This window comes from Octopus sinensis, linkage group LG8 (assembly GCF_006345805.1).
Source record: "Octopus sinensis linkage group LG8, ASM634580v1, whole genome shotgun sequence".
In the NCBI taxonomy this organism is placed as follows: Eukaryota; Metazoa; Mollusca; class Cephalopoda; order Octopoda; family Octopodidae; genus Octopus; species Octopus sinensis.
In genome coordinates, this window is record NC_043004.1 from 23,406,398 (window position 1) to 23,432,977 (window position 26,580).

The following is a 26,580-nucleotide window of genomic DNA, read 5'->3' on the forward strand; positions in this document are numbered from 1 at the left end:
TTATTTATGAGAAAACAGATACCCTGTGGTCATAAACTGAGAGGTCACTCGTAAACAGAGCTGGATAACAAAACTGTTCCCTCTTCAGTGATCACCCATAATTATGACCCTAGTATCGATCTATTGCATTTCAATCTGTTTTAGGATTAGGGTGGAGGTGGGGGTGAAGGGTATCTTTTTTTCTTCAGAAATGTAAATAAATCCAATCTGTTTCTTAAACGAATATATAATATGTAATGTGTGTATCTGTGCAGCAGGGAGGTAAATTAAAACTGCATATGTCGTGAACTTAGAATATGTGTTTATTAATAAAAGTTTAATAACGATAATCTTTTATTCATACGAACGTAACTGATATGAAATATGTCATAAATAACAGTGACAAATTCATATGACACTGCAAATAATTGTTGACGACAAACTACGGCAGAAAGTATATTCACCTCAATAGACGTCATTGATTGGTTGAAATTGCCGAAATGCAAGAAATTAAACAACAAATAGCTTACAAATTACAGAATTTTCTCAAGAAAGCCAAGAGGAAAAGATGTTTTATAAAAACATTCTACAAGTATACGTAGTTTAAAAGTGTTTAGTTACAAAGAAATTATTTTAAAAATCTGCCGGTCAAAGTGAAAAGATCCCGCACAGCACCCGTTTTCGGCGTAACAAAACCCTAACCCTAGCCTTAATCCTAAATCCTAACCCCTAACCCAAACCCTAAACACCGGGTGTGCGTATTCTTTACCTTCGCCGTTTCCTTTGTTGACTCATTCTTGCTGCTATGCTCTATGATGTTTCTAACGTTAGTAAAGTTAACATTTTCACATTTGGGGAAAAGATTTCAAGAAAGTTTTCACCGAAAATGTCTTCATTGATGCAGCCTATTGGTTTAGCGTCATCTTTACACCGTCGGTCATGGGTCCGTGGTCGTTGACATTGAAATACTTTTCAGGTTGGTGCTCATGTGCTGAATGATGCACGCAAATGTAATAAAAAAAAAAGAAATTTGACTCCATTGAGGTTGCTAACAAAAATATCTGGATAATTTTTGGTGTTTAACAATAAAAATTCTTTTCTTTGATTCCAGGTCAATTTTTTCCACACGATAATTTTCAGTTTTTACAAAAACGATGTCTAAATTGGGACAAAACGAGTAATGACTAATTTCAATAATTTCTTCTCTTTAACTGCATTGCATGGTCATAAATATATCTTGTAGAAAGCCACTCCAACAAATCGTAAAAAAAAAAAAAACCATAGAGAATATTTTATGTAGAGTTTTTAGATTTAGTCAAATTTCTTTAATTTCATATCATGTGCCATTTTCCATCTTATTTGACCAAGGTAATTGAAATTTTTGTTGCATTTCTGATTCTTCTTAGAATGGATATTTATGTGTATGAGTGAGTCTCTTTTCAAATGTAATTCTGGAGAAGTGAAGAACTAAATTTACCATGTCTTACTTATTTTGTCCCAACTAAATTTGTCTTTTATATGCTCAAAAAAAACGGCGATAACTTTCTGAAATAGTGTTCTGAATATGTTATAGCTTTTTTTTTTTTATGCATTTAGAGAAAGTTTTTCGCTTAGCTGATGTAGCTAACATTTGTAAAAAAATATATTGAGTCAAAAATGCAGTAAATCTTATTCTTCCACCACCGCCATCCCTGCAATTTTGAAAAAAAAAAAATTCATTTCAATTTTGTTACTGATTTTTATTGGTTGTTGTCAATTCTTAATTCCCTCACGATTTTCGTCAGCCATTTTATTTACTTATAACGAAAGAATATTACAATTTTGTCGGGGCAAAAAAAAAAAAGTAATAAAAACAAAAGAAAAAAAAAACGAATTTTGGCCTTCGAAACGAAATTCAATGAGGCACCCGACAAATTCAATGTCACTGTTACATTTGTCATGGCTAACTTCCTACCACACCTCGCTTTTTAAAAAGTAAACTTCCTTGTTAACATGGTTACAAATAGTTCGTCTGTTTGCTTTACAGATTACCGAGAGAGGTATCTATATCTCCTCCATTTCGAGGAAGTAATGTGAGTTTTCGACAGCCTCTTCCTTCCGGCTATGCATTTTACAAATATAATGCTAAACATTCCAAATTTAGCCGGGAATATTTACATAAACAAGTTGAAATTACGAGACAGCCGTATTTTTTTTTTATTCAAGTTGCTAGTTTACCTGTTGATATAAGCTTTTTCCTTTTTTTTTCTACCTAATCCCATTGAATCCAATGTCGTTTTTCTTTGATTTATGGCCGAACTAAATGAATTCAAGACTAAATTAACAAAAATTTTCTCGGTGTTCTGCGTAGCTCAATAGCAAAATTTACAATTACTTCTAACATCGGACCAAGACTTGGTATACCTACACAAGTGTGCCCCAAACCACAACATTATTTCTTTATAACTTTTGGAGGAATGAATATTTTCTAAAATGAAATCTCATAAAAAAAATACCCGTTTTCTGCATGTTATGAGGAAACAAAGTCCACTCGTGTGAATTATGCGAAACTTCTCTCTCCTACTCTTGAAAAAATTTTAACAACAAAATTGCAATATAATTGCAATGCACACCATTTAAAAGGGGTTTTGTTTTTCTTTGGTTTCAGTCATTAGACTGCGGCCATGCTGGGGCATCATCTTGAAGTGTCTTAGGTCAAACGAATCACCCCCGTTACATTTTTCAAGCCTGCTTCTTATTTTCTGGGGTTTTTTCTCTCTAACCGCTACGTTACGGAGATGTAAACAAACCTACACCAGTTGTCAAGCGATGGTAGTTAATAAAAACAGACAAACACACACATACACATTTATATATACGATAGAGTACTTTCAGTTTCCCTCTACTGAATCCACTTACAAGGTTTTGGTCAGTCTGAAGCAGCCGTAGAAGACACCTGCCCTAGGTGCCATGCAGTTGGACTGAACACGAAACCATGTGGTTGGGAAGCAAACTTAAAATGCAACCACACGGAAAATTTCATCAAAAGATAGCCAATGTTATGAGTTATGAGGAAACAAAGTCATTGGGGGGGGGTCACTTGTGTAGGTATGTCCAAGACTTCATATTGGGAAATATCTTTCATTCCAAAGTTGACCTTCGCAGGATTTGAACTCGTAATATTAAGGGACATAACTAAGTACCACAAGGTATTTTCCTACTACTCTACTGATTACACTAATCCACCAAAATTTTGTTTTATTATGTTTTCAGGTTGAAACGATAGGCGATGCCTATATGGTTGCCTCTGGACTTCCAGTGAGGAATGGCAATCTTCATGCCAGAGAAATAGCAAGAATGTCATTAGCATTACTTAGAAGTGTGCTCTCATTTAAAATTCGACATCGACCAAATGACCAGTTAAAACTTCGAATTGGAATACATACTGGTAAGTACATGTAGTCTACATGTTGTGAGTGTTGTCACTGTTATTGTAGCTGCCATTGTCGTTGTTCTGTTTTTGTTGTTGTTTTTTTTAACTCCAGGTTAAACCCGTATAACAGTTGGATTTGACCCTATGTTTTGCCACACAGAAATCACAAGTTGATCATGTGCACAAACTCAATTTCAGCCCAATCAATGGCTGTAGTTCGTATGATAGACTGGTGGCATGACTAGAACCTTCTGCGAACAGAGCCTACAAATACAACTCATTTGAGTGTGAAAATCTCATAGTGATTCTGGTCCTAGTGGTGTTCACTCTCAACACATAACTGTTTTTCACAGCTGCATGTTCAACATGGCATGATAGATGAAAACACGCCACAGCAGGCAACAAGAATATGTACTGATGTGTAAAAATCAGCGTGACTGTTGAATTTCTGACAGGCTTTTTGCACTTGTCATATATGTCATTTCATCTAAATATTTCTTCTTTTGTATTGCATGAACACTTTCTGTAACAATGTAGCAATAAGTTATAATCATATACATAAGACAAGCCTTCTCCCTGACTTGCTAGATCCTAGTCTTGTAGGTCTAGGATCACAGATTTTATTATTAATTAATGCCACCATAGTCTACTTTGTCTTTCAAGGTCAATGAAATAAGTACCAGTTAAATACTAGGACCAATATAATCGAAAAGATCCTTCACTAAAAGTTCAGGCCTTGAACCTACAGTACAAAGGATTATTAGTTTCTCGAAAGATGATTGTAATTATCATAATTAGCTTGCAAATTGTAATTTGTGTGAAAAAATGTTAAAAAAAATCATATCATCTGGCTGTGAAACAGAAGAGATCTCTCAGATGTGACCATCCAGCATTTTATTTATAGATGATGTATTTGGAACTACATTATCTCATGTATCCTCCTTTGCTGGATAGCCCCAGGTCAGGTCTGACCAAGCAGATCAATGATCAAATGTAATATATTTTTAACTTCAGTGTTAACTTTGGTCCTAGGTCAACCCTAATTCTGTATATATATGATCAAAGTTGTTTCTGTTGTGGGCATTTTTTAAAATTTAGAAATAGTGTGTATTTAATGTGTCCTACATAGTTTAATGTAGCTTGAGTAAAATTTGGTTGTTATTTCAACCAAGTTGAGCAACTATACTCTCTTTTACTCTTTTACTAGTTTCAGTCATTTGACTGCGGCCATGCTGGAGCACCACCTTTAATCGAGCAACTCGCCCCCGAGACTTATTCTTTGTAAGCCCAGTACTTATTCTATCGGTCTCTTTTGCCGAACTGCTAAGTAACAGGGACATAAACACACCAGCATCGGTTGTCAAGCAATTCTAGGGGGACAAACACAGACACACAAACACACACATATATATATACATATATATGACGAGCTTTTTCAGTTTCCGTCTACCAAATCCACTCACAAGGCTTTGGTCGGCCCAAGGCTATAGTAGAAGACACTTGCCCAAGGTGCCACGCAGTGGGACTGAACCCGGAACCATGTGGTTCGTAAGCAAGCTACTTAGCACACAGCCACTCCTGCGCCTATGTAGAGGTTTCCTTTGTTAACTCAAGCATTTTTATCATATTATCCTAGCAATACCTGTTGAAGAATTGCCTCGGACATTGATAGTCATTAAGAATTTTGCCAATGATATTGGCTATTTTCCATCTAATCTTGCTCAGTATTGGTTTCATTAAATTCGTCGTATTAAGGGATATTTGAATAGCTGCTATAATTGAAACTGAAGAATTCCATGGCATCAACACTAAAACCTTGCATGATTAAAAATAGCAAAATTCTATTTGATGGCTTTTTGTTGGTATTTTATTTTATTTTTTTAATCTGAAAAGTCAGAGAAAACAAGGTGTATGAGAGAGAGAGAGGGGGGGGGACAGGTTTTAATTGATGTGTGTATGTGTGTGTACATACATGTGTATTGCTCATGGCTTTAGTTATGAGGAAGGGACAGTCACCATGACTTTTCCAGGCCTGGCTGTGAGGTTGGTGACATTGATGGTTCAGTTTTAAAATGTATATATGTTTATGCATGCATATGTGTATATTTATCTGTACATGTGAAAGTGTATGTATATGCATGTATATATAAGTTTATGTAAATGAATATATGTGTATGTAAGAATGTATGTGAATGGTGATGTGAAAGCACATGATCATAAGGTTAGGAGTTTGATTCCCTGTGGAACATTGTGTTCTTGAGCAAGACACTCCATTTCACATTGCTTTAGTCCATTGAGCTGGCAAAAATGAACAGTTCCTGTAATTCAAAGGGCCAGCCTTGTCACATTCTAATTTCTTTATTGCCCACAAGGGGCTAAACATAGAGGGGACAAACAAGGACAAAGGGATTAAGTCAATTACATCAATCCCAGTGCATAACTGGTGCTTAATTTATCAACCCTGAAAGGATGAAAGGCAAAGTCGACTTTGGCGGAATTTGAACTCAGAACGTAATGGCAGACGAAATACTGCTAAGCATTTCCCTGGCGTGCTAATGTTTCTGCCAACTCACGCCTTATCACATTCTGTGTCATGCTGAACCTTCCTGAGAACTACATTAAGAGTATGCATGTCCGTGGAGTGTTCAGCCACTTGCACATTAATTTCATGAGCAGGCTGTTCCATTGATTGGATCAACTAGAATCTTTGTTGTCGAAATTGATGGAGTGCCAGTTATGTGAATGGTGATATATATATGTGTGTATAGGTAACCTACTCTTCCATCTACTTGAAACATGTCATACTCAGTCACTAACGTACACTAGCATTGTCAAGAGAGAGAGAAAATTACAGATGCATCAAGTTGTTGGAGCAAGTTATGAAAGTTATGGGAAGAATTATTGTAAAATTGATTAGAAAGAGAAGTTAGATTGGATGAGATACAGTTTGGTTTTGAACCAGAAATAAATACTACTGATACCATCTTCCTAGTGAGACACCTGCAGAAGTACTTAGCTAAGAGTTAGCCACTATACCTGGCATTCTTCATCCTAGAGAAGGCCTTCAACAGAATGCCTTATTCTGTGAGCTAGTGGCTACTAAGAATGCAAAGCATAGACTAATGGCTTGTGAGGTCCATACCATGCATATATAGAAGCACAGTTAACAAGGTGAGAGTTAGTAATGAGTACAGTAACATAGACATGTAAAATTAGTTGTCCATGGGAAATCCTATATACTTATGACTTAGTTCATAGAGCTAAATCAGTAGAAGAATTGAAGAAAAAATTCCAGACCTGGAAGCAAATCAAAGAATCAAGTATTGGTGGGGGCAAATACACAACATATATTTGCAATGAGCTTCTTCCAGTTTCCATCTACCAAATCCACTCACAAGGCTTTGCTCTGCCTAAGGCTATAGTAGAAAATACTTACCCAAGGTATCACACAGAAGGATTGAACCCAGAACCATATGGTTGGGAAGCAAACTTCCTACAACACAGCCTCACCTGCACTTTTTATAAAATAAAATGGTTAAAATTTTCTATTATGAATGTTAAATTAAATTAAGTACTCTATAAACTTGAATCCAAGATAGAACAACTGTGCACAGTACCACCCATGAGATTTTAACCATTTATCTGTCCTAATTTAGGTGACTGTGCCAACTCTTGTTCCATAGTAATCAAGTAAGCTGCATCCACTTAAATTATTGGCCATAAAAAGTCAATAAATACACCAGCTATGGTGTTTATATTATCTTCTCAGCCACATGAGGTCTCTCATATTTTATAGCACTTAATTCTTGGTTGTATAAGGCTATATAAAGATCAGCTCATGTTTTATTTCTTATTTATCATAATAACGAAGTTTCCATGTATAAAAATTCTCAATGTTATGATTGTGAAAAGTGTTAAAAATTTAAATGAAAATTTTTTATTATGAGCATTAAACTAAATTAAATTAGACACTTTATTAATATATATTAGCAACATAAATATTAAGGTATCTTTTCCTTCTTTTAACTTTTACTTGTTTTAATCACTAGACTGTAGCCTTGCTGGGGCATCACCTTGAAATATTCATTTGAACAAATTAACCCCTGTACTTAAGCCTAGTACTCACTCTGTAGGTCTCTTTTGACAAAGTTATGGGGAGGTAAACAAACCAGATTGGTTGTCAAGCAGTAGTTGGGGACAAGCAAAACATAAAGACACTCACACACATATATTATCTATATCTATGTATATATAATACATACATACATACATACATACATATATCATCATCATCATTATCATCATTTAATGTCTATTTTCCATGCTGGCATGGATTGGAAGGTTTGATCAGAGCTGGTAAGGCCAGGGGCTGCACCAGCCTCCATTGTCTGTTCTGGCATGGTTTCTATGGCTGGATGCCCTTCCTAATGACAACAACTCCACAGAACGTACTGGGTGCTTTTTATGTGGCACCAGCACCAGTATCAATTCTGCTGTGATGGATGGGTCTTCTTGAGTCCTACAAAGTGCCAGATGTCTCAGTGTCTTGAGATTGGCCTTCAATACTTTATCCCATGTCTTCCTGGACCTCTCTCTTCTACGAATTCCGTCCACTTTAAGTGATATATATATATATATATATATATATATATATCTGGCAGGCTGGTTTCTTTCAGTTTCTGTGTACCATATCCACTCACAAGGCTTGCTCAAGGCGGCATGCAGTGTGGCATAACTGAAGGCAACATGGTTTTGAAACAAGCATCTTAAATACAGTCATGCCTGTGCCTAGCCTTTTTTTCTTTTCTTTTTTTTTTTTCTTGCAAAATCCAAAGAACTTTGAGCATTTCAGACATAATAACCCATCTTAACTGATGTATAAAAACATAAAACATGAAATGTTTTGCAGCTGATGATTTAATGTATCAAAAAATATCAGAGATTACTAATGACAACTGAAAGAGGTAAAACCAGCATACTGGCATATTAAATCATAAAAGTTATTCTGTTTCCATGGATTTTAGTATTGTAAATGAAAGTATCTCCAGACAAGGTAATAGATAGTATTTGGCAAATTCATTATGATATTGGTTTGTTGGCTGTATAGTAAATAGGTACCAGTTTTGTTATGTGGCTGACAAAACTCCTCTACTTAATATAAATGAATATCATGTCAGGATTACATATAGTATTTAATCCTTTAGTATCTAAACTGGTCATATCTAGCCAAAAAATTCTACCTGTTTTGTGTGCAAACAGGCGATATCCAGCCTCTCACGCCTACCCTACAATGTCATTCTAAAAATAAACTCTCGATCATCAAAACTTTTGAAGTTACAAGATAATGCATTTTTAATTCAAAACAATATGAATAAATAACACTGGTCTGCATTTCCTCTGTTACATAAGGATGTTGAATAAAATACAAATTAATGATAATAAAAAATGTGAATTTTTAATAAATTGCTACTTTATTTATTAATTCATAATAGAATATAGGATAAAAAGCACATTAGTGATCTTTATCAGGTAGTCAGCATGCTATAACAATTTATAGGCAATTTATACGCTAAATTAATAATAACATTTGTATATTATTATTAATTTAATGTATAAATTGTTACTTTATTCAAATGAAGCAATTAATCAAGGAAAAGCACATTCTGTTAGTTTTAAGAACATATGTTTTCCAAAATGAACCACGTTCATGAAATGAATCCGAATTATCAACATCAAACCAAATGAATGTAAAAAAATATGCTCCTAATGGTTAGCCTACATATTGATTCAAAGGAAGGAGGACTGCTTTCACTTCTGCTTGTGCTGTGCATTGGGACAATCACGTTTCAATGACCAGCAGTAATCCACCATCATGCTGACGTTCCATTTGCCCTGGTATCAGGTTTCCATGATGCAAATATCTAGTGGAACCACTCTCCTTGTTCCTCACCGTAGTCCCCACAATTCTTGGGAAAATAGTGAAGATACGAGTGCAAAAAATGCATCTTCACACTCATTCTAGACTCAAGTTGTTCGAAATTTGATATCAAGTCTTGGATCATTTTTTCATATTCTGGGGAGTGGCTGTTTCTCCAAGAAGTTTTGGAGAATCTTCTTGAAGGAAAACCAGGCATTCACTTCGACACCTGCTAATGCTTCCTCAAAATGCTTGTCCCTCATCAATTCCCAAATCTGAGGGCCAACAAAGATTCCTGCTTTTAGCTTGCCTTCACTTATATGCATATATGTGTGCATGTATCTTTGTGTTGTGTTCGTCCCCCACTAACATTTGACCACTAGTATTGGTTTGTTTATGCCCCTTTTAACTTAGCAACTTAGTAGAAGTGACCAATAGTATAAGTAGCAAGCTTAAAATAGTACAGGGATCGATTTGTTCAATTAAACCCAGTATGTCCACAGCCCAATGACTGAAGTAAATAAGAAATAAAAGATACAGAGTGTAAATAGGTGCAGGTATGGATTTGTAATTAAGAAGTCTGTTTTTAACCCATGATTTGACTTCATTATTATTGAACATTGGGCAAATTAGAAATATCTTCTAGTATTACGCCTTGTGGGGAACTTGGTAGAAGGAAACTATGCAGAAGCCTATCATGTGTGTGTGTGTGTGTGTGTGTGTGTGTGTGTGTGTGTGTGTGTGTGTGTGTGAGAGAGAGAGAGAAGGAGAGAATCTATGTATATCTTTCTTCATATCATGTCTTTATTTGACACTGTTTTACAACTAGCTTTAATTGTACACCATTACACATATAACTAAAAGGTTAATCAAAAATAGAAGCCACTAGAATAAGTATCAAATTTTGAAAACAAAAATATATTGTAACTGATATGCATACTTGCTCATGGATGCACACACAGACACATATATTTTTATATTTAACTTGAGTGATTCATGTTCAAGTTTCATACCACTGTGATCTTTAGGCAAAGGGAATTCTTGCCTGAAGATTGCAGTAGCATGAAACTGAAATTGAGACAAACATTCAGTTTAAATAAAACCATATTCTCTAGAAAATGTACTGAGTGCTCCTTTCTCATTCATCCAGCATAACTCACTGTATATACTTATGTGTGTGTACATGTGTATGTACATGTGTGTGTGTGCATATATGTAGATGTGGGGCGGTGCAATGGCCCAGTGGTTAGGGCAGCGGACTCGCGATCATAGGATCGCGGTTTCGATCCCCAGACCGGGCGTTGTGAGTGTTTATTGAGCGAAATCACCTAAAGCCCCACGAGGCTCCGGCAGGGGATGGTGGTGATCCCTGCTGTACTCTTTCACCACAACTTTCTCTCACTCTTACTTCCTGTTTCTGTTGTACCTGTATTTCAAAGGGCCGGGCTTGTCATTCTCTGTGTCACGCTGAATATCCCCGAGCACTACGTTAAGGGTACACGTGTCTGTGGAGTGCTCAGCCACTTACACATTAATTTCACGAGCAGGCTGTTCCGTTGATTCGGATCAACCGGAACCCTCGCCGTCGTAACCGACGGAGTGCTTCCATCCATCTTCCATATGTAGATGTGCATGGTTTAGTGGTTACAATGTTACACTCATGATTGTAAGATTTTAGTTTTGATTCCTGGACTGGGTTCTCCAGTAAAAACACTTCATTTCATGTTGCTCCACTCAGCTCAACTGACAAAAATTAAGTAATTCTGCAACAGACACTGAATGAATATATACACTACAGTATCCAGGAAATTGACCTTAAAAACCTAAGACTTGGGAAGGAGCTTTGATCCTTTATTTCTTGCATGTATTTATATATATGTCAGCAGTGACAATTTTATCTTGTATCGAAGAATTTATTTTCTTCTTTACCAAACACTTCTTTTATGGTGATGGCATTGATGACTAAGTAGACCAATTCTTGCTGAGAAGGGTCAATGGCTTTGATTGCATGGTAATCTTGGTAGAAGATTAGGTTGAATTTGTTGAGCCTTTCTCTCCCATCATTTGATTTCTTCCATTCCCCTTCTGGTAACTTTGAAGGTTTTGTTGGTTCCAGTGGTGATGAAACACCACAACTTTGTACAGTCTCAGATTTGTTTCAAATGATTTAGGACCAATTCCAATAACTTTCAGTGTTGTTCTGAGTTGGTGGTCTTATTCCTGAAGTGAGTTTGCTGACTAAAACTTGGTGAGGCAACTGTTTGATTTGGTGACAGTTAGTAAACTATTTAAAACTATTCTAAATATATATTAAAAAAACAACTTATAAACAAAGATTGAAATCTGTTCCTATCATAACAAGGTAACATTATGTTACTGTTAAGGGATTTTGTGATATTTATTATCCTGAATACTTCAGCTCTTTTTATTCCATGCAGCTGATGTCTCCAACATCCATAACAACCTACCTACATATTAGTTGAGTCACAAGAAATTATTGAATGACTAACAGAAGACAAAATCAATAGTATTGATTTTGTCTCAGTCCATTGGCACCAGTCCTATAAAATATCTCTTTAAGATCTCACTTAATGTTATTTTATTAGAAAGAGCTGGACAACTTCACTCCAACTGATCTAAAACAGAGATAAACCAATCAAATGTAGCTGGAGGTAAGTTAGTAGTGACATATTTAATGTAGGAAAATAAAAAAAGAAAGCAAGAAATAATGATGTGGAAAGATAGATGGATTGATAGACAGAGGTAGATAGATAGATAAATAGATAGGTAGGTAGATAGATAGATAGGTAGGTAGGTAGATAGATAGATAGGCAGGTAGGTAGGTCGATATTTAAATAAATGGATGGATGAATGGAATGACATTTGAAAGGAATAATGAGCTCACACACATGTATACACGCACACACACACACATGCACGCGCGCATCTGTTGATTCACCTGAAGCGATAACTTACAAAACTCAATGCAGAAGTGTAGAATGTTCTTTTAATACATTACAACTGAAAGCCTCCTCATTCCAATACTCTAAGTTACACATTTCCAATCACTCAGCAAATAATCCAGACCTGCTTTTCTTTTGAAATTTAGTTCATTGAATGCATCTTTGAAATATTATATGAAATTTTTGAAGAAGATGCTTATCTTGATGTTCATTTTTTAAGAAAAAATCCATCCTTGTGTGTGATGCATACAAAAATGGTTGCTTCAAGCTCATGTTTTCCATTTCATTTCTGGTTCTCATGGGAATATTCCAAATATCTTGAACTTCATACAAATGAGGTCACTCTAATAGCTTTTCTTACGAAATTGCATCACTAAGTAATATTTTGAATTAATACTTTCAAGTAATATTTTTAAAACGATTAATGTGTTTGTATTTTGTGTGTGTGTGTGTGTTTCCTGCATGTCTCTCTATACGCATATATAGCTACACACATAAATACATGTGTACACACAAATGCATATATATATATCTGTGTGTGTGTGTGTAAAAACAACACAAATGGGCTGAGGTTCACTACAGCTGTTTCAGATGTGTTCTTTATTGATGAACAAAAGAATGACATCATTACCTTGGTGCCATTCTTATTTAAATACCTTGATTCTTGACACTTTTATTTTGTGTGTGTGTGTGTGTGTAAATAGAAACATTATTGTTCCTAAATCACTCAATGAGAGATATTCAGTAACAGTACTTTAAAGTAAAGATTATTTGCCAACCTAATGCGGCAGTCCCGTTTGGGACAAATGCTACTGTTGTCTCCTGGGGCCAAATTACAGTAGCATTCGCTCTAAACGGGATTACCACATTAGGTTGGCAAATAATCTTTACTTTGCAGATATATATATATATATATATATATATATATATACACACACACACATAGACAGAAAGACAGACAGGCAGATATTGTTTAATGAACACAGTATGTATTTTTATGTGCCACTAATAGTTTCATGCAATGAAAATGATATGTATAGCATTTTATAGCACATCTGGTGCCTTTGTGCAATCTTCAGGCTGTGCTCACATGACATGTACATACTAAAACAAGATGACAGAATAAAAGAAAATATGAGAAAAGGCGAGATGAAAGTAGATGTAAAAGCTGGAAAGGTGAAAACACCAGAAAACAAAAAAAAAAAACAGAAAAAAAGAGGGGAAATTAGAATTATGTCAAAAGGAACATAACTCATATAATTATATATATATATATATATGATGCGATAATTCAGTGCCTGACAATTCAGCTCAGGGATCTTATTGAACTTAGGTAAAGGTTATTTGGGGATGAAAAGAAAAAAAAGAGGAAAAGTTTCAATTACTTATTTAAAAACATGTAAAGATGAAAAATACAAAAAGAATTAAAAATGCTAAATTCCTACTTTTGGAGTTTAATTTGATAACTAATTGCTCATAAATATTCTAGTTTGCCGACATATGATATTCTGAAGCTTTTTATTTATGGCAGAATATGATCATTCATACTTTGAATGCTTTATAGTGTTTTGGTCAGCATTGCTGTGTTTGTAGGTTGCATGTGCATGTGTTTTAGACATACAACCAGCACCAATATAGTGTAATAATAAATTACATATATTACATGTGCTGAATTATCCAGAGCTGAATTGTCAGTACTCCATTCGCCACTACACACATTTTTTTCTCTCCTTGTTTCTCTCCTTGTTTTTTCTGTGTTCCTTTCTGTAGAAGAACGTAGGCTCGAAACGTAAAAGACTTTTTCTATTCCTGAGCGTTATACTAATACATCTGTTTGTTTTGTACACCACCCATTTTCCTCTTTTGTTTTTTTCGTAAACTCTCCCTATATATATATATATATATATTTATATATATATATATATATACAGGGTAGCCCAAATGTAGGATTACACGTAGGCACTTAAAATTTTTTAAAAACATTTTATTACATTTGAAATTTCTATCTTACAAGCTGAAAAGGGAGCTTGACGAAATTAACTAAATTAGCATAGAATAATGGTTTCATATTTTTTATAATTAAGATATACACTGTTAATAAATGAATGCAAAAGAGATAGTTGAATAACTGTACACTTACTTTTGGGCCACCCTGTATGTGTGTGTGCGTGTGTGTGTATATATAGGCGTAGGCATGGCTGTGTGGTAAGAAGCTTGCTTCCCAACCACATGTTTCAGAGTTCAGTCCCACTGCATAGCACCTTGGGCTAGTGTCTTCTATTATAGCCAACCAAAGCCTTGTGAGTGGATTTATTAGACAGAAACTGAAAGAAAACTGTTGTGTGTGTGTGTGTGTGTGTGTGTGTGTGTGTTGTGTGTGTGTATGTATGTATGTATGTATGTATGTATGTATGTATGCATGCATGCATGTCTGTCCCCCACCATCACTTGACAACTGATGTTGGTGTGTTTACGTCCCTGTAACTCAGCAGTTCCACAAAAGAAACCGATAGAATAAACACATGCACATTACAAAGAATAAGTCCTGGTGTCAATTTGTTTGACTAAAAGAGGTGCACCAGCGTGGCTTCAGTCAAATGACTGAAACAAGTAAAAGAATAAAACAGTATATGCATAAAGATATGCATATATATACATATATGTATGCATGAATATATATGTGTATGTGTGACGTGTGTGAGTGTGTTTTTGAAAGTCATGTTTGTGAAAGTATTGTTTTTTGATTTTGTAAGCATGTGCATGAGTGTTTTTCCATATGTCTAACACTCATAGACATGCTTAAAGAATTAAAAAACAACACAACACCCATGACTTTCACACTCAGAATTGCTGAAGCATGGAATAAACTACCTGCATCAGTTGTTAACTATAGAGACACTACATCCTTTGAAACTTCTGTGCTTCCTAAAATTCACCAACAGTACACCTGATGCCTCTCACATCCCTCCTCTGTTTTTTTTTAAGAATTATTCACTGTTCACTACCTGTGCATATTCTATACATTATCCATGAAATTTTGGTTATTTTTTCTGATGTGTAGTAGTGCACTTGAGCTCTGTATATGATAAGTTCATTATTATTTATTATGTCTAGTCTATATATATAAATATACTAGCAGTATCGCCCGGCGTTGCTCGGGTTTGTAAGGGAAATAACTATATAAGCATTTTTAGAGAGTTACTTCCCTTATAGATGCCAATTCGGGCTTTCTTAGCCATTTCTGTTTTGGTGTCTTCAAGCCATGAAGTCGTTGTTCTAAAAGAACGCTGGTCTCCTTGACAACACATTACGACGTTGATTTCTTTACACTCCCTTCCCCACAGCTTCACGAGGGAGGGAAGAAGGGGGAGAAGCAAACAGGTGCAGGTGTGACCATGGACGACAACTCCACCGCCATCGACACACGAAAAATTATGCATTAAAATGGAATAAAAAATGATGTTAAATTATTTTTAAAATCGTAGACTCATCGTTGACGCGCGCTAATAGCCAGACGGGCTCGATATGAATCACGACTATAAGATACCCGAATTTGGTTAAACTGCACCGCAAAATGTAGGAGGAGTTAGGAATCTAAATCGAAGGGGACAGACACTCACACAACTAGAGTTTTATATATATAGACTAGCAGTATCGCCCGGCGTTGCTCGGGTTTGTAAGGGAAATAACTATATAAGCATTTTTAGAGAGTTACTTCCCTTATAAATTCGGGCTTTCTTAGCCATTTTTGTTTTGGTGTCTTCAAGCCATGAAGTCGTTGTTCTAAAAGAACGCTGGTTTCCTTCACAACGCATTACGACGTTGATTTCTTTACACTCCCTTCCCCACAGCTTCACGAGGGAGGGAAGGGGGAGAAGCAAACAGGTGCAGCTTTGAGCATGGACGCCAACTCCGCCGCCATCGACATATGATGCATTTTATGCATTAAAATGGAATAAAAAATGATGTTAAATTATTTTTAAAATCGTAGACTCATCGTTGACGCGCGCTAATAGTCAGACGGGCTCGATATGAATCACGACTATAAGATACCCGAATTTGGTTAAACTGCACCGCAAAATGTGGGAGGAGTTAGGAATCTAAATCGAAGGGGACAGACACTCACACAACTAGAGTTTTATATATATAGATATCAGGTGTTTTTCTTAGGAAACTCTTTTATGGACAGCAGTTGCCTGAATATCCTAAGAGAAGAGAATGTTTCAAATAGACAGTTTGTAAATTCCATTTCTGTTGTAGAGTATGAAGAATAAAAACTGAAGATTAGAATTTAAGATATTACTTATATTTCATATTTGTGTGTGTGTGTGTGTACACATATATATGTATGTTTCTGTATGGTAGCATGATTATGAAGTTAGCTTGCCATAAATGTACATTATATTGATGATGATGATATGATGTAATGATAGTACTATAATTTCATCATCTCATCATCATCATCATCATCATCATCATCTTTGTCCTTATTATTGTCATCATGATCATCATGATCATCATCATCATTTTCATTGATTTTCTTTTTTAGTCATTTCCACATGTCATCTTGAGCTGGAAGACATCTCACCACCTGACCCAATCCTTTCATTATCTGATGCAATACTGTAGTAGAGAGAGTTTATGATGATGGAGGTGGTAGTGGGGTTGGTGGTGGTGATGATGATGATGATGATGATGGGGTACAATGGTGATGATAATTAAAGCTGGTGGTGGTGGTGGCGGTTGTGTTTGTGGTAGGGATTGTGATGATGATTGTGATGATGAATTATGATTATGATGTTTGTGATGACGATGATGATGATGATGATTGTGATGATTTGTCATTTTTTTATTCATATCCATTAAGTATTGTCTGTATGTGTGTCTCTTTGTACCTACCTGTCTGTCTGTCTTTCTCTGTCTCTCTCTCTCTCTCTCCATCTCTGTCTGTCTCTTTGCCTCTGTCCCTCCCCTCTCTTGCTCTTTCCTTCTTTCACAATCCTATTTATCAATATGATACTTGAAATGCAACAGTAAAAGTTAATGTAAAATAATAAAAGAATAAAAATAAATTAATGATGCTCATAAGTTGCATTGACATCAAGGAGACCAAAGTATACAAAAGATACATACACACACACACACACACACTCATTATATAAATTTGTGTGTATGGGGGTGGTGCTGAAGCTGCATACTGTTACCTAAGTTTCATATGTACCATCTCTAAATGAGCAACATAGTGTTCTGTAATAAAATGTCTCTTTGTCCAAAATCTTGAAAATGGAACATTTCATTTCATTACAGAAGGCTGTCATCTGAACAAGTGTATAAATAAATAAAGATGCAAATATATATATGTGTGTGTGTGTGTCTGTGTGACTTTGCACATATGTGTGTTATTGTCTATATGTATATATGTGTGAGTCTGTTACTATTTGTATATACAAGGGTGTGCTGAAATGTTCCTGGCTTAGGGTTAAAATAAAATGCAAGAGAATCAGTTAATTATGATGTTATTCAATATATTCCCCTCTCAGGTTCACACGCTCATTGTGGTGGTAGTTCAGTTTTTCTAAGCCCTATAAAAGAGCTCAGAAGGTTGGGCCTTCAACCAGGCCTTTCACAATACCCTTAAAGCCAGAAGCTTTTCAGCACCCCCCACCTCATATGTGTACTTAATGGTGTGATTATATAAAAAAAAAACTAAAAAGTAATGATTTTTATAAACAAAGCTTCAATATGTGTTTTAAAAGACACTCTTATGTCTATCATTGTCTATTTGTTAATCAATCAATAAATGTTTGTGTCACTTCAGGACCTGTGTGCAGTGGTGTTGTTGGCTTAAAAATGCCACGCTATTGTTTATTTGGAGACACAGTGAATACTTGCTCAAGGATGGAATCAAATGGACTTCGTAAGACAATTTATTCTACTTTATTGACTGCTTTTTTTATTTATATATTTGCTTAATTATTTGTATTTTGTATTTATCTTTTATCATTTACGTGTTTCTGTCACTGAACAGTGGCCATACTGGAGCATTACCTTGAAGGATTTAGTTTAACAAATTGATCCCAGTACTTTCTTTTAAACCTGGTACTTATTCTGTCAGTCTTTTTTGCTGAACTGCTAAGTTACTGGGATGTAAGCTAATTAACACTGGTTGTCAAGTAGGAGAGATGGGAGACAAACACAAAGACACACACACATATACCATAGGCTTCCACACACACTCCATCTACCAAATCCACTGACAAGGTATTGTTCAGCGTCGCACTATAGCAGAAAAAACTTGCTGAGTGTCCACATGAAACTAGGGCTAACTAAAGGCGGAACACATGAAACTAGGGCTAACTAAAGGCCTGAAAATGAGTTTGGACATTTAGGACAGATGTATGAAAATGCTTTGGACAAGCGAAGGATTAAATAAAATCTATTAAGTGTAACTGATGAGATCAGAATAAAACAAAGTTCAGGTCTTATTGTAATTGTTGGTGGGAAGATTTGCAACATTTACTTTCCAGTCTATTATTTATTTGGTTACACACCAGATGAATCATGATCACATAGGCCTTTTATACTGAGGCAGTTAATTTCTCATTGCTTGTTTTGCTTTTTATGGCAATGTAATTAAGCTGTGGCCCTAAAATGGGAAACCTAGTAAGGTGTTTCAAAATTCAACAGAAGCCATGCTTCCAAGTCAGGGAAATGTCATGCTGAGAAGAATATGTGAAACAGTCACTGAAAGATAGCAAATGTTTCATTATGTGCTGCATATGCCTATGAAGAAACCAGTGAGAGCTTCTCTCAATTGGAAGCCAAAGATAAGTGGAAGCATAGAAGGTGATACAGATCTATTGACATTAGGTTGAGGACTAAGTAGGTCCTGACAGATTGGATGTGTTAGCCTAGGAGGAGGTTCACAAAAGAGGTTGTAACCATGTTGGGTGAAGATTTCTCATTGTCTGTTGCTCCTTCATAAGTGACAGAAACTAAAGATTAACACTTAGATAATTATGTAGTTCGACAAATAGATAGATATTTGTGTTAATGTTAACATATCTAATACAGGGAACATTACAGTAATGATTATGAATAAGTAAGTGGTGAGAATAGAGTGATACTATTCGATACAGTTTTTAGTTTTCTGGTAAATATGAAAGTGGACTAATGAGTAGTATCCGGCTTGCTCTAACTTCATCAACAAAGCACAGCATTCACTGACCTAATGATTAATGACCCAGACCCACTATGTGTATTTACAAAGTTATTCATTTATTTTTAATGTCTTAGTCCAGAAGAAGAATAACTCCCATGAATTATTCTTTAAGTCTACTTTAAAGAATAGTTTTCATGGATTATTTCAAGGATTCTTTGATCGAGGTGAGGAAGGGAGGAAGTTATTGACCAGCAAACTCGGATTTCACTAAAGGCAGCTAAAGTCTAGGTTGTAGAGGTATTAAAGCAAGTCATTGATTAAATCTACAATTGTTGACATAGAAAACAGAATTGTTTAGAAACTAGATAACACTGTGTAACATGATATTTGTCCTTGGGTAGCAACTCTTATTTCCTGTTTGGTTACCCCTAGAAAGTATGAAAAATGGCTAATATTTCTTTCAAGCTTTTCTTTTGTTATGATATTTTTTCGAACCTGAAAGAATCGCTCTCAACACATGGGTACGATGCTTCCTTACTACTCCTGCTCATGATCAGAGGTGCACTTACTTGTACTTGTGGCGACATTAACTCTGGGCAGGTTGAGTCGGCTTCTTCTACCACCCTCGAGGCATCTCGAACCGTGACAGCCCACGCACGACTGTCCTGCGCCAGTTCACTGGAGATAGCAAGCCAGTCACGGTTCCATCGATGCAAGTCGACCACCTGCGGTCCCGTGAGCACGGAGAGGTCCTTCTTGATCGTCATAACCCAGGTCTTCAGCTGTCCGCCCACACGTTTCCGCCAGTTGGGAAGTGGAGTTGGGAGAAGGACATCACGGCTCAGTTCACCCACCGGATGCCTACATGCATGGCCAAACCACTGCAAGTGCTGTTGCAGAAGGACAGAGGTGCACATATTGTTAGCCTCTAAGGAACATGCTCAAGTGGTTAAGGCCAAGCAACTGACAAGCAAATCTGGTATTAAGCCGAATGTTTACTATAACAATATTTCTGCTTCAGCAACTCAGTGCTGAATCTGCCTGAAATGTAATGGGAAGTAGGTCAGTTTCAAAATATTGATGTCCAGGTCACAAAAGCAGAGTTTGTAGGGAATGGTAGTCATTTCCTTTGATTTCTAGATAGAAGCAAATAGGAAATAACACTTACTAACCAATGAACAAAAAGAGAATTAAAATTTTGTTACACAGCATAATTTGTGTGTTGGGGATGAGGTGGGATGATCAATTACGGGAGATAACTCCAAACATGTCTCATTTTATTGCCAGAGGTTAAAAGTCAAAATTGAAACAATTTATTGCTATTTTTTAAACGTTATTATATCTATTTTTACATAACTAAGAAATTATTTTAAATTAATTTTCAGCTTTGAAAATTCATGTGAGTCCGCATACAAAATCTGTTTTAGACATATTTGGAACTTTTGATTTAGAATTGCGTGGAGCTGTTGAAATGAAGGTAAGTCTACTTCAAAGATTCTCCTAATTCAAATACTTTCGCATCTTGAATTAATTTTATTTAAATTATTATATTGCAATACTAGCTTAAGGTGACCTGCTCTACATGCGGGTGAGGGTGTGGTTGTTACTTTCTATTGTTTCTTTTCTGTTTCTTATCACCACATTCTCCCTCTTTGTTTCTCTCTCCTTTCTCTCTCACTTTCCCACTCTCTTACTCTTCCTTTCTCTTGGACTCTCCCTCACTTTCTCTTACTCTCTATCTTTCTCTATCTATCTCTCTCCCATTTATAAAAAACAAAAGATCTTGAGTAAGTTGAGAAAGAAAATATTTTGAAAGATCAATCATAAATATCAGGCAGTGACAACAGAAAACACAGTTGCCTTTTGTATGTGCCACTATTTGGGTGATTAAAAATAAGGGAAAAAATGGATTTCTTTGTTAAATTTAGTACTTTTTCAATGATTGACCATGAAAATGAAAGCTCTAAACATGGGCTACATGCAGCTGTAAATTTCTTTCAGAAAAAATGAAAACTGTAAACAATAAAAAATAAAAGACAAAAATATGTAAAAATGAGAAATTTTTTTCAACTTAAAAAATCTTGCCTTAATTTTTAAAATTTCAAATCCATTTTCCACACTTAAGTTACAAATCCGCTTCCACTTTACCATGTTGAAAATTTGATTGAAGTTGGGCAAAAGGTATCCAATCTAGACCTCCAAGTGTCCCCAAAATTCAATAAAATCTCCCAATCAATTTCTCACCTTAAGTTACCTCTTCCTGTAAATTTTAATCCCCTTCCAGCCCCATTTAGACCCCTTTTTACATAAAAATCCAATTTGTATCAACGTTTGCCTTCTTCATTTTATAGATTAGATTTATTACATTTGACAAAATGATCACTAATGTTTTATGACACAGACTATATAGTGTCTATTTTAACTTGTTTCAGTCACTGGGCTGTAGCCATGCTGGGGCACCACCTTAAATAGTTTAGTCAAATAAATTGACCCCTGTACTTATTCTTTTAAAGTGTGATACTTATTCTATCAGCCTCTTTTGCTGAACTGCTAAGTTATAGGTACATCATCAAATCAGGACAGTTGTTACGCAGTGGTGGGTGACAAACACAAACAAGGACATACATACACTTCTGTGTGTGTATGTGTGTGCACGCACATGTCTAATTATATTTGTATTTGTTATATGACAGGTTTCTTTCAGTTTCTGTCTACGAAATACACCCACTAGGCTTTGATCAACCTAGGGCTATAGTAGAAGACTCTTGACTGAGGTGCTGCACAGTAAAAGTAAAACCCAACTCCACAAAGTTGAGAAGCAAGCTTCTTAATTACACAGCTATGATTGCACCTATGTGTGTTGCACGTTATTTAATAGTAAATAGTAATTATAATCATAACCGAGTAACAGAACATGTGTATGTGTGGAGGGGCTATTGTTTAGCCCCTGGACTAACCTGGAGATAAAAGAACATGCTTTATATAAATCTAGAACAATCTTGTCCAATGAGTTAGTATTTTTCAAGTTGGTTAAGTGTGATTTGAAAAAGATTTGGCTACTATTTGTAGCAGGTTTGAGTAACTGTGGCAAAGTCTGGTAGTAGCAGTTAATTGAGTAGCAAAATGGTCTTTTATAAGAAACAAGAAGAACATTCGAGAAAATCATATCATGCCATGCCAGAGCCGCACACTGATTGGTTGATTACAAGATCAGTCATATGAATCTGTAATGGTTTGCTCATGGTGTTTAATCAGTTATCCAGCAGCTAGGGTTTTGAATCACTTCTACACATGCATTGTTCTCATATAAAAGTGAGATATATATATGCATACACTTTGACACACCTATATGTATATATATGTATATTTATTAGAGAGAGAGAGAGAGAGAGAGAGGGAGAGACTTACGTTTATGTGTGTGTGTGTGAGAATATATATATATATATATGTATACATAGATACATGTGTATATATATATATATATATATATATATATATATATATATATATAAATATAAATATAAATATAAACGGCAGTGCATCAGCATGGCCGCAGCTCTGAGCTGAAAGTAGGCAAAAAAAAATGTATATATATATATAATATATATATACACACACACACACATACATATATACATACATTCATGCATACATACATACATACATAAATATAATACAGACACACACATACATATATCATTGTCATCATAGTTTAATGTCTGTTTTCCATGATGGCATGGGTTGGACAGTTTGACCTGGAACTGGCCAGCTGGGGAATTGTCCAGACTCCAATTGTCTGTTGTGGCATGGTTTCTATGGTTGGATGCCCTTCCTAACACCAACCACTTAACAGAATGTGTTGGGTGCCTCTTACATTACTCCGTCATGGGTGTGTTTATGCAGCACTGGCATGGATGTCTTTTATGTAGCACTAGCCCCTGAAAGGACAAGCTTGTATGTATACACACACAAACACACACACACACACACACACATGCACATATATCTCAAGGTGGTGCTCCAGTATGGCTGCAGCCAGGTGACTGAAACAAGCGAAACAATACATATATACATGCATATATATCTGTATATGGGTGTATGTATGTAACACGTGGCTTCTTCATAGTTTTCATTATTAAATTTCACTCATATCAACCACTTGTATGGTAGAAGATGCTTTACAAAGGTATCATGCAATAGAATTGAACCTGGAGTCCTGTGGTTATAAAGTGAACCCATACTTGTTCTGACCTTTTTAACTCACGTTTCTCTTTTTTCCACCAGTTTCTCTCTCTCACTTTCTCCCCTTCTGTATTTCTCCCCCTCTCTCTGTCTCTTTTGCTCACTTTTCCTCACTCTCTCTCTCTCTTGCTACCTCTCTGTGTTTTTAAATATATTAGAAAAAGCTAAGCAGTCATTTACCATTTACAACTTTTCAAGCAACGTTCTCTCTAAAGAATTCAGGTTTTATTTCTGATTGCGAATCTTACTTGAGGTTAAATCCAGCTTATAGAGACTCATTTTGAAAACACTTTGTATTTCTCTCTTGTTTGAGCTTTTAAATGTCAGTTGCTGGACAGGAATAGCCAAACTGTCTGACAGTTAACCATTTCCTCATTGATTTTTTTTGACTCAGGCCACAGATCATGTGTTTAGAATACTGTAGTATGAAAATAAATAAATTAGTGAATAAATCTTGGGGGTAAATTAGTTTCATTCCCTTATTTTTATGAAAGAGTTGCAAATTCTGTTGAGGGGAATTAAACTGTCAACATGCTAAATTTACGATCAGGTTTCCATTTTCATCTGAAGTCATTTTATTACTTTTTGTATTGCCAATAACTTAGCATTTTATGTATGCACATGTGTGTGTGTGTGTGTGTGTGTTTGTGTATGTGAGTATCTTTTATCTTTTACTTGTTTCAGTCATTAGACTGTGGCCATGCTGGTGCATTACCTTGAACTATTTGTTTTAGTCAAATGAATCAATGTCTGTACACATTTTTTTGCTAAACCTGATACTTAGTTTTTTTTTCTGGCAAACTGCTAAGTTATGAAGATGTAAACACACCAACACCGATTGTCAAATGGTGGTGTGGGACAAACACAGATACAAAGAGACACACACACACATATATATATATATTTATGTAGCCTGAGGACGTTTCTTCTGCAATATGTGGTGCCTTTGATTTCATTACATTGTTTCCCATGTACTAAGGAGCAGAAGTAAGCTGAAATGATCTTTGTCCTAAATAAAGTTTACAGTACACTTTATCTTCCATATTAATCATTTAAAATATATATATATATGATGGGGTTCTTTCAGTTTCTGCCTACCAAATCCACTCATAAGGCTTTGGTATATATATATGTATTTATGTTTTTGTGTCTGAGTTTGTCTCCCCACCATCGCTTGACAACCGATCTTGGTGTGTTTACATTCCCTTAACATTAGTGTTTTGGCAAAAGAGAGCCAATAGAATAAGTACTAGGCTTACAAAGAATAAGTCTTGAGGTCAATTTCTTCAACTAAAATACCCTTAAAGGCAGTGCTCTAGCATGGCTGCAATCAAATGACTGAAACGTGTAAAAGAATATAGATATATATTATTGACTGCACATACTCGGTGTATATGTTTTGTTTGTACAAACATACATATAAAAACATGTGTGCAGACTACAAATACATAGAGCTGAATATGTTGCATAAAAGGTAGATAAATAAGAGATTTTTATGGAAATTAACAAAGTGAATGGGTTCAAGTGAAAGAATGCCAAACTATCTCATACTGAATATTTAAATTTGTGAACTTGAAATATTCAATAATAATGGAAGTTCTGAAAACTTAAATTTATAAAAAATGTCACTTGCTTAGTAAATATTTCTTCCAGTAATTTATCGTAGTTGTAATATATCTGTAATTTAAATAAACTTCAAGGTAACCCTAGCACATTTAGTGTGCTAGAAATAGCAGCAATCACATAATTATTATTGTAAGAGCCATTCCAACAAAATCGCTTCTTAATTTATTTTTAAAGAATTATACTGGTATATTAAAAAATTTTCATTCTATAAAAAAGAAGCCTGAAAGTTATACAGCTGTTTTGTCTAATAGCATTCATTCATTCAATAGATAATTTGTTTACATTATGTATATAGAATAAACTGTGGCTTTTGCAAATAGTGAATTAAAACTTGAAATGAAAACATTAAAATGAATATATATTAAATTATCATTAATGAAAATGGAGGTGAGAGAGATAGTGAGAGACTTGCAAGTGAAAATGGAAAATTTCACCTGCAATGAATAAATATTGTTTATTAAATCTACTCCGCATGAATGCAATATTTAAATTTGTAGTTTAAATATTCAATAAACTACAGAAATTGAAATTACAGGAAATTTCATGGAACATGAATTTATCAAAAAATTTCCAGATGGTCAAGCCTTTAGTAATAACTGTTACATTTTGCTGGTTTACTTGCTTAAGGCAGTCCATCTTGACAGATGATGACATCTTTGATCCTTATAGGTTGTCCTGATAGCATTGGCAGGCCCTCTAGTGACTGAAAAAGCTGATTCTAGAGGCACATGTCCGATTACACTGAGAGCAGCAAAGAGTGCTCCGACAAAGATGTGCTCGTCTAGGATTTTGCTGACATTCCTTGAGCTGTCTCCACTTTTCTTCGTGAAGTCTCGTCCGCTTATTCTCAAAATGCTGCGTACCAGTTTTGACCATACCCCTCTAGGTAGTACGGTCAAAGGCCAGTGTTTCAAGTTCACCAGGGGGGGATGTTGCAGAGCTTCAGGGATTTCTTGAGATGATCTTTATATCGCTTCTTGTAACTGTTACATACCTAATTAATAAACAGCTTTCTCCATTATAATATAGATTATCTGTCTTCATGTCCTGGTGGTGAGCTGGCAAAATTATTAGCACATTAGATGAAATACTTGGTGGTATTTCACTCGTCTCTACCTTCTAAGTTCAAATTCTGCCAAGGTCAACTTTGCCTTTCATCCTTTCAGGGTCAATAAATTAAGTACCAGTGAAACACTGGGGTCAATGAAATCGACTATACCTTCCCCCAAATTTCAGGCCTTGTGCCTATAATAGACAGGATCATTATTATTATTATTAT

General features: G+C 35.4%; 1 protein-coding gene and 1 long non-coding RNA gene across 2 annotated transcripts in view; one reads left to right on the top strand and one right to left on the bottom strand.

Annotated features, from left to right (window-relative positions):
- LOC118764505 overlaps positions 1 to 19,535 on the bottom strand; it is a 28,516-nt gene extending 8,981 nt beyond the window's left edge. The window contains exons 1-2 of the long non-coding RNA XR_005000317.1: positions 19,525 to 19,535; positions 18,567 to 18,569 (exon numbers count right to left, since the gene is read on the bottom strand). This is a non-coding gene — a long non-coding RNA (uncharacterized LOC118764505). The remainder of the gene's footprint in view (positions 1 to 18,566; positions 18,570 to 19,524) is intronic.
- The window catches only part of LOC115214978 (atrial natriuretic peptide receptor 1), an 853,780-nt gene that overhangs the window by 825,000 nt on the left and 2,200 nt on the right, over positions 1 to 26,580 (top strand). The window contains exons 19-21 of the mRNA XM_029784078.2: positions 3,232 to 3,406; positions 18,090 to 18,188; positions 20,819 to 20,910. Coding sequence (XP_029639938.1) covers positions 3,232 to 3,406; positions 18,090 to 18,188; positions 20,819 to 20,910 — 366 coding nt within the window. The remainder of the gene's footprint in view (positions 1 to 3,231; positions 3,407 to 18,089; positions 18,189 to 20,818; positions 20,911 to 26,580) is intronic.